This window comes from Chelonoidis abingdonii, chromosome 5, assembly GCF_003597395.2.
Source record: "Chelonoidis abingdonii isolate Lonesome George chromosome 5, CheloAbing_2.0, whole genome shotgun sequence".
Classification (NCBI taxonomy): Eukaryota; Metazoa; Chordata; order Testudines; family Testudinidae; genus Chelonoidis; species Chelonoidis abingdonii.
In genome coordinates, this window is record NC_133773.1 from 65,967,427 (window position 1) to 65,981,424 (window position 13,998).

Below are 13,998 nucleotides of genomic sequence, written 5' to 3' on the forward strand. Positions count from 1 at the left end.
GGCCTTAGTCCTGCTTTTGCCAGAGATGGCCTCCCGCCCCATGGGGACTGCTGGCCGCTGGTAGGGGCACTAGGCTTTGACGCTTGCCCCGCATCTCGCTGCCGAGAGGTGGCCGTACAGCTTCCCTCCTGGTTTGTGTGTCCTGTGGGAGGGAGGGCAGGGCTCCGGTGTGCTGAGAGCAGTGCCCTGGTGCGAGGGGGCTGAGCTGCGGGGACTGTACAGCTGTCTGCTGACCCGGGCCCCGAGACCCCTAACTATAGCTGGCGGCGCCCGGCGGGCACGGCAGGAAGGTGTTGGCCGAGAGCCGAGCCGAGCCCAGCCGGGCCGGGGGGCGGGAGCTGGGCGCGGCCCCTCCCCGAGCGCTGCTGAGCCGCTGGCCGCTCCCCGCCGGTGTGGCTCGCTCCTCACCATGGTTGCAGCAGCACAAAGCCGCCAGCGCAGGAGGCCGCTCCCCCCCTGAGAGCCCGGCCCCGCCCGCGCCGCGCCAGCCACCTCCCCGCGCCCAGCCGGGAGCGCAGCCCCGCAGCCCCCGGCAGCCCGGATGGGAGGCGCCGGCGGGGATGCAACAGCCGCAGAACGCGGCGAAGCCCAGTGGTAGGGCGGCGAGCGCCGCCAGGCGCCGGACGCGGGAGCCCCGGGCCGCTCTCCCGCGTGCCAGCGGCTTGGCCCGGCGGCGGGTGCTGAGTCCGGCGTTTCACCCAGGCGCGAGCCCGGAGCGGGCCGGAGCAGGCGAGGCCGCGCCCGCCGGCAGCGACAGGAGCCGGACCCGGCTGGGACGGCCCGTTCCCGGCCGCGCGCCTTCGGGGTCGGGGCTCGGCGCAGGTTCCGACCCCGCTCCGCGGCCGGAGCCGAGGCAGGAGGCGACGGGGCCGGGGCGCTGCAGCCCGGGGCAGAGAAGGGGCGAGATGGCGTCGTACGTGGATAACAGCTTCCGCCAGGCGGTGATGAAGAACCCGGCGGAGAGGAGCCCCCAGGTAGCCGTTTGCTCCTCCCACCCTCTTGTTCCTTCCTCCCAGCGGCCCGGAGAGGAGCCCCGGTACTTACTGTCCCCCCCACCGGCCCTGCTCCCTCGCTCCCACATACTGCCCCAGAGGGGACCCCCCGCGCCCTGGACCTACCCCGTACTGTCCCAACCTCCCAGGTATCGGCTGGAGAAGAGCCCCTACAGCCTTTGTTTATTCGCTCCCTTTTTAAGAGGAGCCTAATCTCGGGTACCTACCCCCATTTTTCCCCTGCCCAGGAGCCCCAGGGTACAGGCAGGCACGACTTGATCTGTGCCCCCTGGGTACTGCACACGGGGGCAGCAGGTAATTATTTCCCTGTACGTGCTTCCAGGTACCAGAGTGCAGTTTTCCTTATTGACCCTTCACTCACCCCGACCAGAGCCCTCGGATAACGAGTTGTCCGTTTGCCAACATTTCCTATAACTATTTCTTGTTTATCCCTTGTTTGTCTCACACACATACCACAAACATCTCATCTGTTTCCAGTACTCCTTTCTCTATCTGTACGTAGGCACACTAGCTAATCTGTTTTCAGACGTCTCTAATCCCCTTTCCCACTCACAGGCTGGAGGAACAGTCCTATTCATTCACAACCAGCACTAGTTTTAGGATTTCTCTTCCGTCCCGTTGTGTTGTTGTTTTTTGGGGGCCCACATCCCCTTAGTCTGTCCTTCCATTCCACCATCTCTATCTTTGCCTAAAATTGGGCAGAGAACCCATCTGTGTGGTCAGACAGCAGCGGTGTGGGGGACACCTCTATTTGGCTGTGAGTTTCATAAATCCTGAAAGCTGACTCTGTGGGAAACACTCATTTAGTAACTGCTGTTATGTTTTCCTCTCTTCCTTTTGAAAAGTATTTGTTTTAGAAGAAAACATCTATTGTGTTAATAGAAACTTTGAATACCATAGTGTGCATAGGGGTGCATGATACAACATATTCACTGTTATACAAACTTTACTCAGCCAAAATATTGATATATAGGATTGCTAGCTCATGGAAAGAGAAGAAAATATTTTGAATACATTTTTTTTCATATTGCACAATGGAGTGGCCTTTTATATTGTTGGCCATTGATTAACTGAGGTTATGTATCTGTTCCCAATACAACACAGGTACAGTAGTTTAATTCTGGAATTGAATTAACTTTGTACATCTATAGGTCATTACAGCATTACTGGCCCATATGTTTATAAGAGAGGTGAGTGTGGTATTTTTGGCAAATCTCTACCTCTCAAAAATAGGGTGAAATTCTTGCACAGTAGTATGGGAGAAGGATTTTCGAAATACTTGAATAAGACTTTACTTGGGGGTGGGATTGTGTGTGTATGTATGGGATAAATAAAAATTGATGCAGTCATTTGCTCCTACAGGATTGAAAGCACACAGGGCTTTATAAACATTAGAGAGAGAAGGGTAAGAAAATGTGTAAAAATGTTTTGATTTTTTTTTTTTAACGTCAAGGTGAGTGAGTTCTTTCTGCTTTGGAGTGGTGACTAGATGCTATTGCTGCCAACCATCTAAACACAAATAAGCTTTATGCTGATCCCTATGTCAAGCTGTAGTTCAGTAGCTAATGATTCAAGGAGTTACTTCCCTCGTTAGTTGTAGTGCCATCTGTCCTGTTTCTCTCAGATTTCAGTGTGTCCTGATCTTAGTGAGGGGCTTTATTTTTAATTACCATGGTTACTTATGATTTTGCCAGATTTCTGGTTGGCTGTTGACATTTTAAATTGGGGGCGAGGAAAGAACTTTGACTTTTTAGGCAGCATCCAGAATCTCTTCCTCCTACTTCAGATAAGTCATTGTGGATACACTATTTTTCATACTGGTGTTTGTGACAAAGTCAGATCACATATGGAAAAGTTATGGCACATATATGTGTGTATCACAGTTAGAAAAGATGGTCCTGCTTTTATGAAAAAACATAGAGAAAATTATCTCATTCTAGAACAAATTCCTTCTATTATGTTGAAGATAAAGTTGTGTTCCTGTGTCCTTGCTTGACCTTTACAAATGTCTGTTATAGTACTGGCCTTAAATGTTGGCATCAGTATGAAACCCTCTAGGTATCAGAGTAGCACATAGTTACTGAAAAGTTAGATTTGGAAACAGAGTGCTGTTATTTCAGAAGGATACTATTTGTTAACATAGCAAGATCCGTTGTTCTGGGAGAAGCTTAAATTCCAGTAATGAGAGTCAGACAGGGATGTCAGAGATCTTAGGAGAAGATTATAAAAAGACTGTCAGTTGGTCAGCAGCAGGGATATTGGCAGTTGCTCAGAAATCAGTCAGGTAGTGGGTCTTCAGACCAGCCTGTGAGAGACAAAACTTCCACTGTGCCAGTCGTATATCTGTGCCAAATAAAGTGAACTGTTAAACTTTCCGCTGTCCCTGCCAATCTGTTTTTTAAAAAACAAAACAAAACAAAAGAGTAAGAAATGACGCAGTGAAGACACTAGCATGAATGCAGGGGGTACAGCCAATGTGAAGAACACAGTGTAGAAAGCTAAATCCGGAACACCAGGATTGTATTAATGCTGCAAAACTTCAGGTATCGGTACACCTAAAGCCTACTGTAGTAGTCTACACAGAAAGAACCCTAAATCCATTAGGCTCTGACTGGCCAAAATAGTTAACAAATAAGACCAGATCTATGGGAAACATGCTGCGTTGGCAGTGCTGGAAGTCTTTGAGGCTGGTTATCAAATGTGCTTATTATTGCTTCTGGAGAGAAGGCTCGAAAGAGGAAAATTCCTGTATACTTTTTAGAATGTTTAATGTATATATATTTTTTGAGATTTAGATGTTTAAACTCATTTTCTTTACAGTAGTTGTGAGGCAGAGGCTTGTATTTTGAAAATTTACACCTTCATTTTCATCAGTTTTTCTGAATTGAGTGGATTGAGGCATTTCATTTTTTTAAAAATCATTTAAATTTTCTTTTTCTTTTTGAGAAGGAATTACTTCAGTTTAATCTTAGGGCAGACAGTGTGGTGGTGAAAGTAAGCTGCTTTCTTGAATACTTTGCAGTTAACAAGCAAAACTTTGAAAAGCAATATTTTTATCAAGCTATAAAGGCCTTGGTCTTTTGCTTTTTGTCTTCCCTAAATAAGAAGCTAGATTTTCCCAGAAAGATAGTCATTTCATTTTGTTTTGAGGAATCTTCAGATATCCTTAAGTGGCATGATTCTGACTGTTATGAACAAGGGTTGGGAGGAGAATGTACACTCTCATATTGATAGAAATGGGCATGTAAGAGTGTGTGCATAATCAAAGAAGCATCTGTAAGTCATGTTTCTTTGTTCCCTTCACTGCTTATTGAATGTATTTGTGTTTTAACAAGCGTTCTCTATATGTGACCAGCTTCTCATCTTTATTCTGTGACGTCTGTAATTCTGCATTTGATGTTAGTATTTTGCTCTCAATTGTGATGTAAATTTACTGTAATGACTTCCTTGTTAGTTGAAATGAGAACAGAGGATTGACTGCAGGATAGCAAACCCTTGTTTGAACACACAGCTTTGATAATTATTATATATAATTAAATTATGAAAGGGAGGAATCAGTGAAATCTTGTTAGAACTTTTCTCCAGTGCAGAAGTCCTTTTCTAATTTGGACAGATTTTAAAAGGTCTTTTCAGAGCATTGCTTCAGAGATTATTTCAGAAAAATCTTTCACTTGATATTGTGCGGGAGTGTCCTTGTTTATGCAGTGGGTATTCAAAGCCTACCTGAACTGTTCTAATCAATGGAGTGTTGTATCCTAATTCACAAAGAAGCTTAGAAAATAATGAAACCCAAAATGCATATGGCCAGTTGTTTTACATGTGCATTATTCATTCTGTGTATTGTATAACAGAACTCTTCTCTTATGTGATTGCTTTATTAAGCTATTCATGTTGTTTTCTTTGAAGGCTTAAATAGAAAGTTTGGTCACTAAACAAGTTAGTTAAACCTCTAAATGTTAATGAATTACAAACAGATTTATGCCCCTAAGCTTTATGCAATGAAGTGATTTTTTTTTTTCAAACCCTTTTTATATTTGTGGCTTCAAGTCTTTTGAAAACAATTTCTTAATGGTTGAATCGTGAAGTAAAACTAGTTGAGTGAAATATTATGCTGTCTGCAGCTTACTGTGAAGAATAAAAGTCCTCTTTAAAAAGAACTTGAAACCTAAACTACTTGCTTTTTACATTACTATTTCTATATGATACACGAACTGATGAGTAGAGTGGTCAGATGTAAATTGTTAATTTTTACATAATTTTACTTAAATTACCTATAATAAGATTAGAGCTGTGGGAAGAACTTGATACAAATAGTTCCTAAACCCATTGACAAGTTGCTGAAGCACTCTTCTGGAATTTGTCAGTCTGGTACATTCAACAAATTCAGTACTAGAATAATTAGTAGCAGAGGAGGGGTACACTCAACAAATTCAGTACTAGAATAATTAGTAGCAGAGGAGTGGCATTAGCAATATGCTTAATGTTGAAAGGGAAGGGCTATCTAGTTACCGATAGCTCAATACCAGTGACATCTGTTAATGTTAGAATACCTCAAGAGAGGATGCCTCTTTTTGGCAGATATTCCATTGCCAAGTATCTGAGAGAAACAATGGTTTAACTATAGAAGTTAGCTATATTTGTTCCAATTAAATTTTCAGCTTGTTCTCCTGTAGCATTGTTTATGGAATACAGCATTCTTTTATGTGGTAACTGATGAAAGAGTTTAATTGTGTGAGAACTCATTAATAGAGGACAGGCATGAACATTCACTTCTTGATCTAGCATTATGTTGCTGAATCATTCCAAATCAGTGTAAAGCTGTTTGTAGTGCTACATGGTCATAGAAAACAAGTGTTTCAAATGGTATTGTATATGGTGCTTGGTTAAAAGGACCAGGGTCTGATATATTTTTAAAATGCAGATCTCCTAGCCACCTTACAAATGCTTTTGAAGATTAAAACTAATTTTTTAAAAAAGCATTTTTTATTTTGCTGTCTACTTTTTGCATTTAGCTTGGACAATAACAGTATGCAAATACAACTGTTTAGTTAATTTCCAGTTAATTTTACTTTCAGGTTCTTCTGCACTAGCAACATGCTGTGAGGTTTGGGTTGCAAATACCTCAGGAGAATGTGTATGTTAAAATGTATTTTTAACCATCTTTAAATGCACATGGGCAGTTGGAAACGAAGAGAGCCAGCACAATGACCAGCAATGTAATGTTTTAGATTTGGGAACCCCTAATTTAAGACATTAAGTGTAACACTTCTCTTTCAGAATAAAAATGCAGAGTTACTTGTAAAAAGGAAAAAAAGATAGATTATAATTGACATAAATATTTATAACATGAGTATCTTTAGTCCTGGAGCAGTGAAACACTGATCCTATTGTTATTCAGCCTGGCCTGATGCACTTGCAAACTTCAGTCCTGTCCAGTGGAAGAATGAGAAATGCAGTGGTTTCACTTACATGATGTGTACTTCAGAATCTCTGAACTGGATGCAATAAAACTAAAGCAAAAAAAGCGTGTTTATAAAGATTTCTGGGCTTATACTTCATGCCACTCTGAAACTAGTAAAAAGTTAATATGGATCAAATAAAATATTCTTTTAATAAATGGCTTTTGTCAACTTTGAGTAATAGTGGTAGTTGTAACTGAAATTTGTGAGATTATTAGCGCTTTGATATTTGGGCTTGGTTGGCAGGGCTTGAAAAACTTGCCATGCACTTGCTTGCTGAAGGACTAGACCACCTTTTTTTTGTATTTTATTGGAGCCCAGAGGGTCAGGAACTGGCGCTGTGGAGCTAACTGGTATTCAGATTCATGGGAAGATGAAGTTTTTGTCCTGAAGTGCTTAGAATTAAATTTAAGACCAGACCTAATAAGTGCGTGTAATAAATACAAGGAAAGAGAGGATAAGGAGAATAGTGATAAGGTTACATAGGTTAGCTGTGTGCACAACTTGATGATTCCAAGACATTTCTTATAGGCAGAGCTGGTAGCAGCATCTGTAGTTAAGATTGTCTTACACTTCCACTTCCATTACATGTTAACTGCTCTGAAAATTGTGTTGGGAGGAAAATAGGTAGCTCTTTTCAATGTAATGTTTTCCCCCAAGTTTCTTTGAAAAGTCCTAGTATCTCAAGGGTGTGAGACAGATATTTGAGGTTTCGCAAGAGGATGTTCCTTGGGATAGGAGAAGTGGTTAGCGCTGCTTGTGGTCTCTGAAAATCACCAGTTGCAAATGTTCAGAGCTAGTTAAAAGTTGTCTGCTAAATCCCGTAACACCCCACCTGCTCTGAGCATGTGTCAGCCCCCAATTCCTCCTTATGTGATAACCACAGTGTGTATGCTCCCAGGCACAGAACAGACCCCTGGAAGAGTAGTGGGGGGTGGGGCAAGGCAGGGGTTAAAGTAAAAAGAATCTGAGGCCACATCTACACTACTACTTATATTGGCAAAACTTATGTTGTTCATGGGTGTGGGGAAAAGACAAAACAAAAAAAACAAACGGGCATAAGTGGTAGTTTGTATAGCGCTATATTGGCTTAAATGTGTTAAGGTTGCAAAGACAACCAGTCAGAAGTTAGGAAATCCTGCCCCCTTACGTGTATACAAGATGATAGTTTTTAAGTACATGATGGCATATTATGATTCGTGCCTCACCGAGTGTATAGATGCATAGTGCCCAGTAAGCAAGGCAGTGGTTTAGTATGTGTTTTTTATACCTATCATTCAATGTCTGACCCATACTGTTCAAAGCCTGTACTGAATATGGAATTTTTATTTGTGGGTTTTTGTGTTATGTGATGGTAGCATCTGAGTGCCTCAAACACTAATGAATTTATTTTCAGAAAACCTCAGTGAGGCAGTGATATACTGATTGTTGCTATTTTACAGATTTACAACAGACACTGAAATATTAAGGCCACAACTTGCAAAAGCGTACACTAATTTCATGTGCCTTCATGATTGGGTGCTGAGCATCTGCAGCTCCATTTGACTTCAGAAGCAGTTGCCAGTGTTCAGCTCTTCAGAAAATTGAGCAGCAGTTATCTCAAATTGGGTTCCCAGAAAATGAGAATACAGTTAGTGACCACTTCAAATTTTTTAGCCAACATCATACAGAAGTCTCTGACAGACCAATGATAAAAGCCAGTTTTCTTGAGGTCCCTGTCCAGAGCCTTACCACAAAACAATCCTCTTTCCTGCAGTCCTCTGCCCCAGGCCCTGTGCACCCTTAAACTTTTCCATTGAATGGGATGTGGGTCCTGTAGAAAAAAATTTCATGTGATCTTGAAATCAAAGATTGTCATGCGTACGCAAGTTTATATCCCCAACCTTAGTCCTGGTATTTGCCAACTTCAGAATGTTTGACTTCGTAGCTTTAACAATGTCATTTTTAAGTGTGTTTTTTCCCCTGTGGAATTTTGAGTTTTTAAAAAATAAATCTGGGAAATGGACATTCCACCCAGTACAACTTCAGCAACCCCACATCTATAGCAACTCCTCATATACACATCACAAACTGCAGTTTGATCTAAAGGAGAAACTCCATTAGCTAAAACAGTAGTGAACTGTTGTCCTCTATTTGTCCCGGTTAATGGAGGACATTGTCGTGCACGCTTTAAGTAGCCTACTAGCAACTGTTTGCCAGATAGCAGTAGAATCTAGGAATCAGGATTATAGGGTTTTATTGATGGCTGTGGAGAAAGATGTGTGGTCTAGTGATTAAAGCAAGGGACTAAGAGTAAAATCCTAGGTGCCAGTTGCTTAGTGATGCTTTGCATACTTATATAATGCTTATTCATCTGTAAGGCTCAAAGGAGTTTGTGAACATGGGTACGCTGGAGCAGTTCAGTTTTTCATACACAGTAGTCATGTGCATAGATTTAGCATATTCATTCTGAGAGGAAATATGTAATTGAATGGATGAGTCTTGGGCTTTATTTTCTGTCCTATCCAGTATGATCTTGTGAACGTTTTTTTCAGATTTAGTTAACTTGTATATAAAATGGAGGGGGGAAATATCTGAGGAAGTAGGAAAATGTGGGTGAGGCCTTACTCAAGGCGGGTTGTGGTGTACCTACATTACTATTCTTTGTAACACTAGTCGTCTTTGTGAAGGTAACAGATGATTTCGGTAAGGCATTTGATATGGTTCCACATGGGGAATTATTAGCTAAATTGGAAAAGATGGGGATCAATATGAAAACTGAAAGGTGGATAAGGAACTGATTAAAGGGGAGACTACAACAGGTCATACTGAAAGATGAACTGTCAGGCTGGGAGGAGGTTACTAGTGGAGTTCCTCAGGGATCAGTTTTGGGGGCAATCTTGTTTAATCTTTTTATTACTGACCTTGGCACAAAAAGCGGGAATGTGCTAATAAAGTTAGTGGATGACACGAAGCTGGGAGGTATTGCCAATATAGAGAGGGACTGGATATCCTACAGGAAGATCTGGATGTCCTTGTAAACTGGAGTAATAGGGTGAATTTAATAGTGAAAGAAAGTCATGCATTAGGGATTAAAACAAGATTTTGTCATTAAACTGGGGACACATCACTTGGAAGTAACAGAGGAGAAAAGGACTTGGAGTATGGTTGATCGCAGTGAACTAGACCTGCCAGGTGATATGGCTGTGAAAAAGCTAGTAGGTCTGGATGCATCAGCAAGATATTTCCAGCAGCGATAAGGAGGTGTAGTACCATATACAAGGCACTGGTAGACCTATCTGGAATATTGTGTGCAGTTTTGGTCTCTCAGTTTAAGAAGGTGAAGTCAAACTGGAACAGGTACAGAAAGGGCTACTGGATGATCCGAGAATGGAAAACCTGTCTTTATGAAAGGAGACTGAAAGAGCTTGCTTTGTTTAGCCTTACAAAAGAAGGCTGAGGGGAGATATGATTGCTCTCTATAAATATATCAGAGGGATAAATACCAGGGAGGGGGAGAAATTATTTAAGCCCAGTACCAATGTGGACACAAGAACAAATGGAAATAAACTGGCCATCAGGAAGTTTGGACTTGAAATTAGATGAAGATTTCTAACCATCAGAGGAGTGAAGTTCTGGAACAACCTTCCAAGGGGAGCAGTGGAGGCAACAGACATATCTGGCTTCAAGACTAAGCTTGATAAGTTTATGGAAGGGATGGTACGATGAGATAGTCAAAGATCAATTAGCTGCTAAAATTAGGCTATTAGCGGTAAATATGCCCAATGGCCTGTGATGGGACACTAGATAGGGTGGGATCTGAGTTACTACAGAGAATTCTTCCCTGGGTGTCTGGTGGTGAGTCTTGCCCGCACGTTCAGGGTTTAGCTGATTGCCGTATTTGGGGTTGGGAAGGAATTTTCCTCCAGGGCAGATTGGCAGAGGCCCTGGGCGTTTTTTGCCTTTCTCTGCAGCGTGGGGCATGGGTCACTTGCTGGAGGATTCTCTGTACCTTGAAGTCTTTAAACCACAATTTGAGGACTTCAGTAGCTCAGACATAGGTCAGGGGTTTGTAACGAGTGGATGGGTGAGATTCCGTGGCCTGCACTGTGCAGGAGGTCAGACTAGAAGATCATAATGGTCCTTTCTGACCTTAAAGTCTGAGAGTGGAAGAGAAGGTTAGAACTCATGCTCCTCCTATTTCCTAGCTTGGTATATGAAAATTCCCTTAGAATACCCTGAAGGAATGTTGCCACCATCATTCCAGCTTGAACGGTAACTGCAATTGTTGGAGATGGAGGCTGTGTGGTCTGGGAGTATGCTCTGCAAAATGAAGAATTAGTGTCTAAATTCTATGGCATACATAAAATGGTGATTTTCGTCTGGCTTACAACTTGGCCAAATTTGAACATAATTTTATAGGAAACATTGCATCTCAGCGCTGTCTGCCTGCCAGACTTCATCTTCCTACTTCAAACCTCTCAGGACACCAAAAGTGTTGTTTTTAAAAAAATTGTCAAAACTGCCTATTTTTCACTAACATTGCTCTTGGAAATCACTAAACCACTCTTGCTCAAAGCATCCCCCCCAAATCAACCTGAGAGAGAGACCAAGCATGCAAAACTTTTTTTTCCCCCTGAATGGTTAGTTTGACAAAACTTAGAAGTGAAAACCAAGTTTTCATGGAAAATGTTAGAACAACCTTAATTATAAATGTCTGCTCTGCTTATAATAACCCACACTTGGCCTTTATTTCACTTGGTCATTTCCTGTAAGAATCATAGGAGGAAGTTTCTTAAAATCACTCCTCTACATCAAATACTTCATTAGACTAGTTCAAGGAGAGTGTTCAATGCTTAATAGTCAGCATGGAAGAACATGAGAAGGTTTTTATAGGAACCATGAACAAACAGGTGGCTGAGGCTGGTATCAGGGGCATCGGGGAAGTGCTCAGAAAGATAGAGAATTTATGCAGCATCCCGTATGATGGGGCCTCAGCTCGGATGGTGGATTGACAAGACTACTCAAAATATCAACAGGGTCTTGCATAGAGGAGGAGGAAGCTAGAAGTGGTCTACCAGGGGTTGGGATTGTGGGTGTGAATTAGTGAAGAGGGGAAGTTAGTTTTGGTTGACCATGAAGTTGATGGAAGTGAAAGAGAGAATGAACTTGTAGCGGAGCATGGTTGTGGTACTTTTTCCAGAGGGTTTCGCTGGCATGTGAAAGAGAGTTGAAAGGCAGGAAAACAAGAGTGGGGGCCCGATAGATTTTTGAAGAGGTCCACGGTGATGGAGATTGTGGAGCAGAAGGAATCAGCAATTGAGTCAACAGAGCACAAGAAAAGAGAGTATGGAAGAGATGGTCCAGAGAGGCAAAAGTCATTGCTATGAATGGGCTGGAGACTGGAGAGGAATGAGGTCCACATGTGGAAAACATGATAGGAAAATGCTTGGATAGGTTAGGAGTGTTTGTGTGTGTAGTGAGGAGAGCAGAGTTGAAGGGATTTGTTCAGAGTAGGAAGTGGAGGTTGGAATTGCAATGAGAAAGAAGCAGCCTTTTTGGGGGGATAAACTAGAACAAATATAAAATACCTCACTAGTGGGATCTTGAGACAGCAGTCTGCTGAAAAGTCCAATTCCTTCCTGGCATGTTATTCCTAGTTGGTGAGTGCAGTCCCTGGACCAGGGCCGGCTTTAGGGCGATTCACCTGTTTCTCCCGAATCGGGCCCTGCGCCCCTAAGAGGCCCAGCCCCTCCACCGACGTGCTGCCGAAGGCACCGGCAGCCAGTTGAGCTGCTGCCAAAGTCCTGCCGCTGTCTTCGGCGGCAGCTCTTTGGAAATCGGGCCCTGCAGTGCCTAAAGCTGGCCCTGCCCTGGACACTGCTTTGGGGTTTTATCTTCAGCATCAGCCACTATCAACATGGCTATTAGGTGTCTTATGAACTTGAAACTCTATGCCTTCATATCTTCTGGAAGGGAGAAAGAGCCTTTCTTTTGCCTCATCTGTCCTTCAGAGCTTCCTGACTGCTATGAGGAGATTGGGATTCAGTTATTCTGCCAATTTGTCTTTTGTTGTGGCCCTCCTCTATGAGTAGTGGTCCAGTTCCTTCCTCTACTGATAATTTTCCCCAAGCTGCAGCAATATGAAATGAACACGATTCATGACAGTTTCACTGCTTCGCATAGGGCCCTCAGTAGCAGCAGTGAACTTTACTTTTCTTCTTGTTAAAGCTGTGAGCAGCAGCATGACAGAGGAGCCATCAGTAGACTCAGACACATCTAAAGTTAGCAGTAAGGAACTTTTGAAACCCACGTTCCCTTCCTGCTCTTTCACTGATCTCTAATATAGGTGGCCTCAGGAGTGAGCAGTTTGTATTTACCAGGCTACAAGCCCAGGAAGCACTCATCAGCCCAAGCTTTTTATATTTGCTGTCTCAACTTGCATCTCAGATTTGGGAGCATGTGTCCCTACCCACAGAAGTGGCAATGAACACCCCCATCCCTCCAAATAGCATGAAACCTTCTGGTGAGCAAGGGGAGTGAGTGAACAACCAGTAGAAAGGAAATCTGAGTGAAAAGGGAGAGAAAACGAGACCGGAGTGGTGATGAGACAGGAGAAGAGAGAACTGCAGCACAAAAAGGTTGTTGTAGTGTTGTAGTACCATAGTATTACTGAGACACCAGTTGGAATCTCAATGTCAAGACTCATGCTGGAATGATAAATTTGTGGCAGTAGTGGAAAAATCAGTTCTGGGCAGAAGAAATTTCCAGTTTTCGTGCCTGTCTGCTGATAGAACTAGCAATGGAGAAAAATCATAATCTGTTTAACATTTTTTTGCTCACTGTGGGAATAAAATTAAAGCTTGATACAAGTAAATGGCATAATGCTTACGGCAGCACACTTTTGTGTGTTTTTTTCCCTCCATTGACAAACATCAGCTCTTGATATTTGTTATGTATCTGTTTTTTAAAAAAAGTGTATGTAGGCTTCTGTACCAAACGTTACCTAGCAAGTACATTTATTTATCTGCTTAGAATAGCTTTAAATTCTTTTTCAGAAAAGGTAGTCTTCTAAGCCTGTTATAAAATCCAGTGGATGAACTGGTTGTAACAACTACTGTTCTCAGCTTCCAGAACTCTTAAAAGCTGTCTGCTCAGGTGAATTATTGGTAAGTGATCTCTGCTCATTTTACCAATGGCTTGGTCCCTATAATTTAGGTTTTCATAACTCACTTTTCTAGGGTAAAAGTACAACTTTCTGTTCAGTTGTTAGCTCTTAAAGCCATCATACATACACTGAACAGTCCTTGTAAGAACTTAAAATTCCTTTTAATAAGATAAATCATTTTCTGTAATAATATATAGTATCTTGTCCCTGAGAGAAAATTATTGTAGACATGAAAGTAATTTTTATTTTCTCTTGGTTGCATTTGGAAACTCTTTCCTATAGAAGACATCCCCATTTTGATACGTTACTAGCTGAAGAAAAGTTCTGTTAATAATATTTAATCATCTAGAACTAGATGTTAATTCATGGCAAGGGAGTA

The 13,998-nt window shown here is 42.4% G+C and overlaps 1 protein-coding gene across 6 annotated transcripts in view; it reads left to right on the forward strand.

The window, feature by feature from the left end:
* Nucleotides 1-823: 823 nt before the first annotated feature.
* The window catches only part of RAPGEF2 (Rap guanine nucleotide exchange factor 2), a 324,533-nt gene continuing 311,358 nt past the window's right edge, over nt 824-13,998 (forward strand). For all 6 annotated transcript variants that reach the window (XM_032803442.2, XM_032803445.2, XM_032803447.2 and 3 more), the window contains exon 1: nt 824-974. In XM_032803442.2, coding sequence (XP_032659333.1) covers nt 906-974 — 69 coding nt within the window. In that variant the 5' untranslated portion in view covers nt 824-905. The remainder of the gene's footprint in view (nt 975-13,998) is intronic.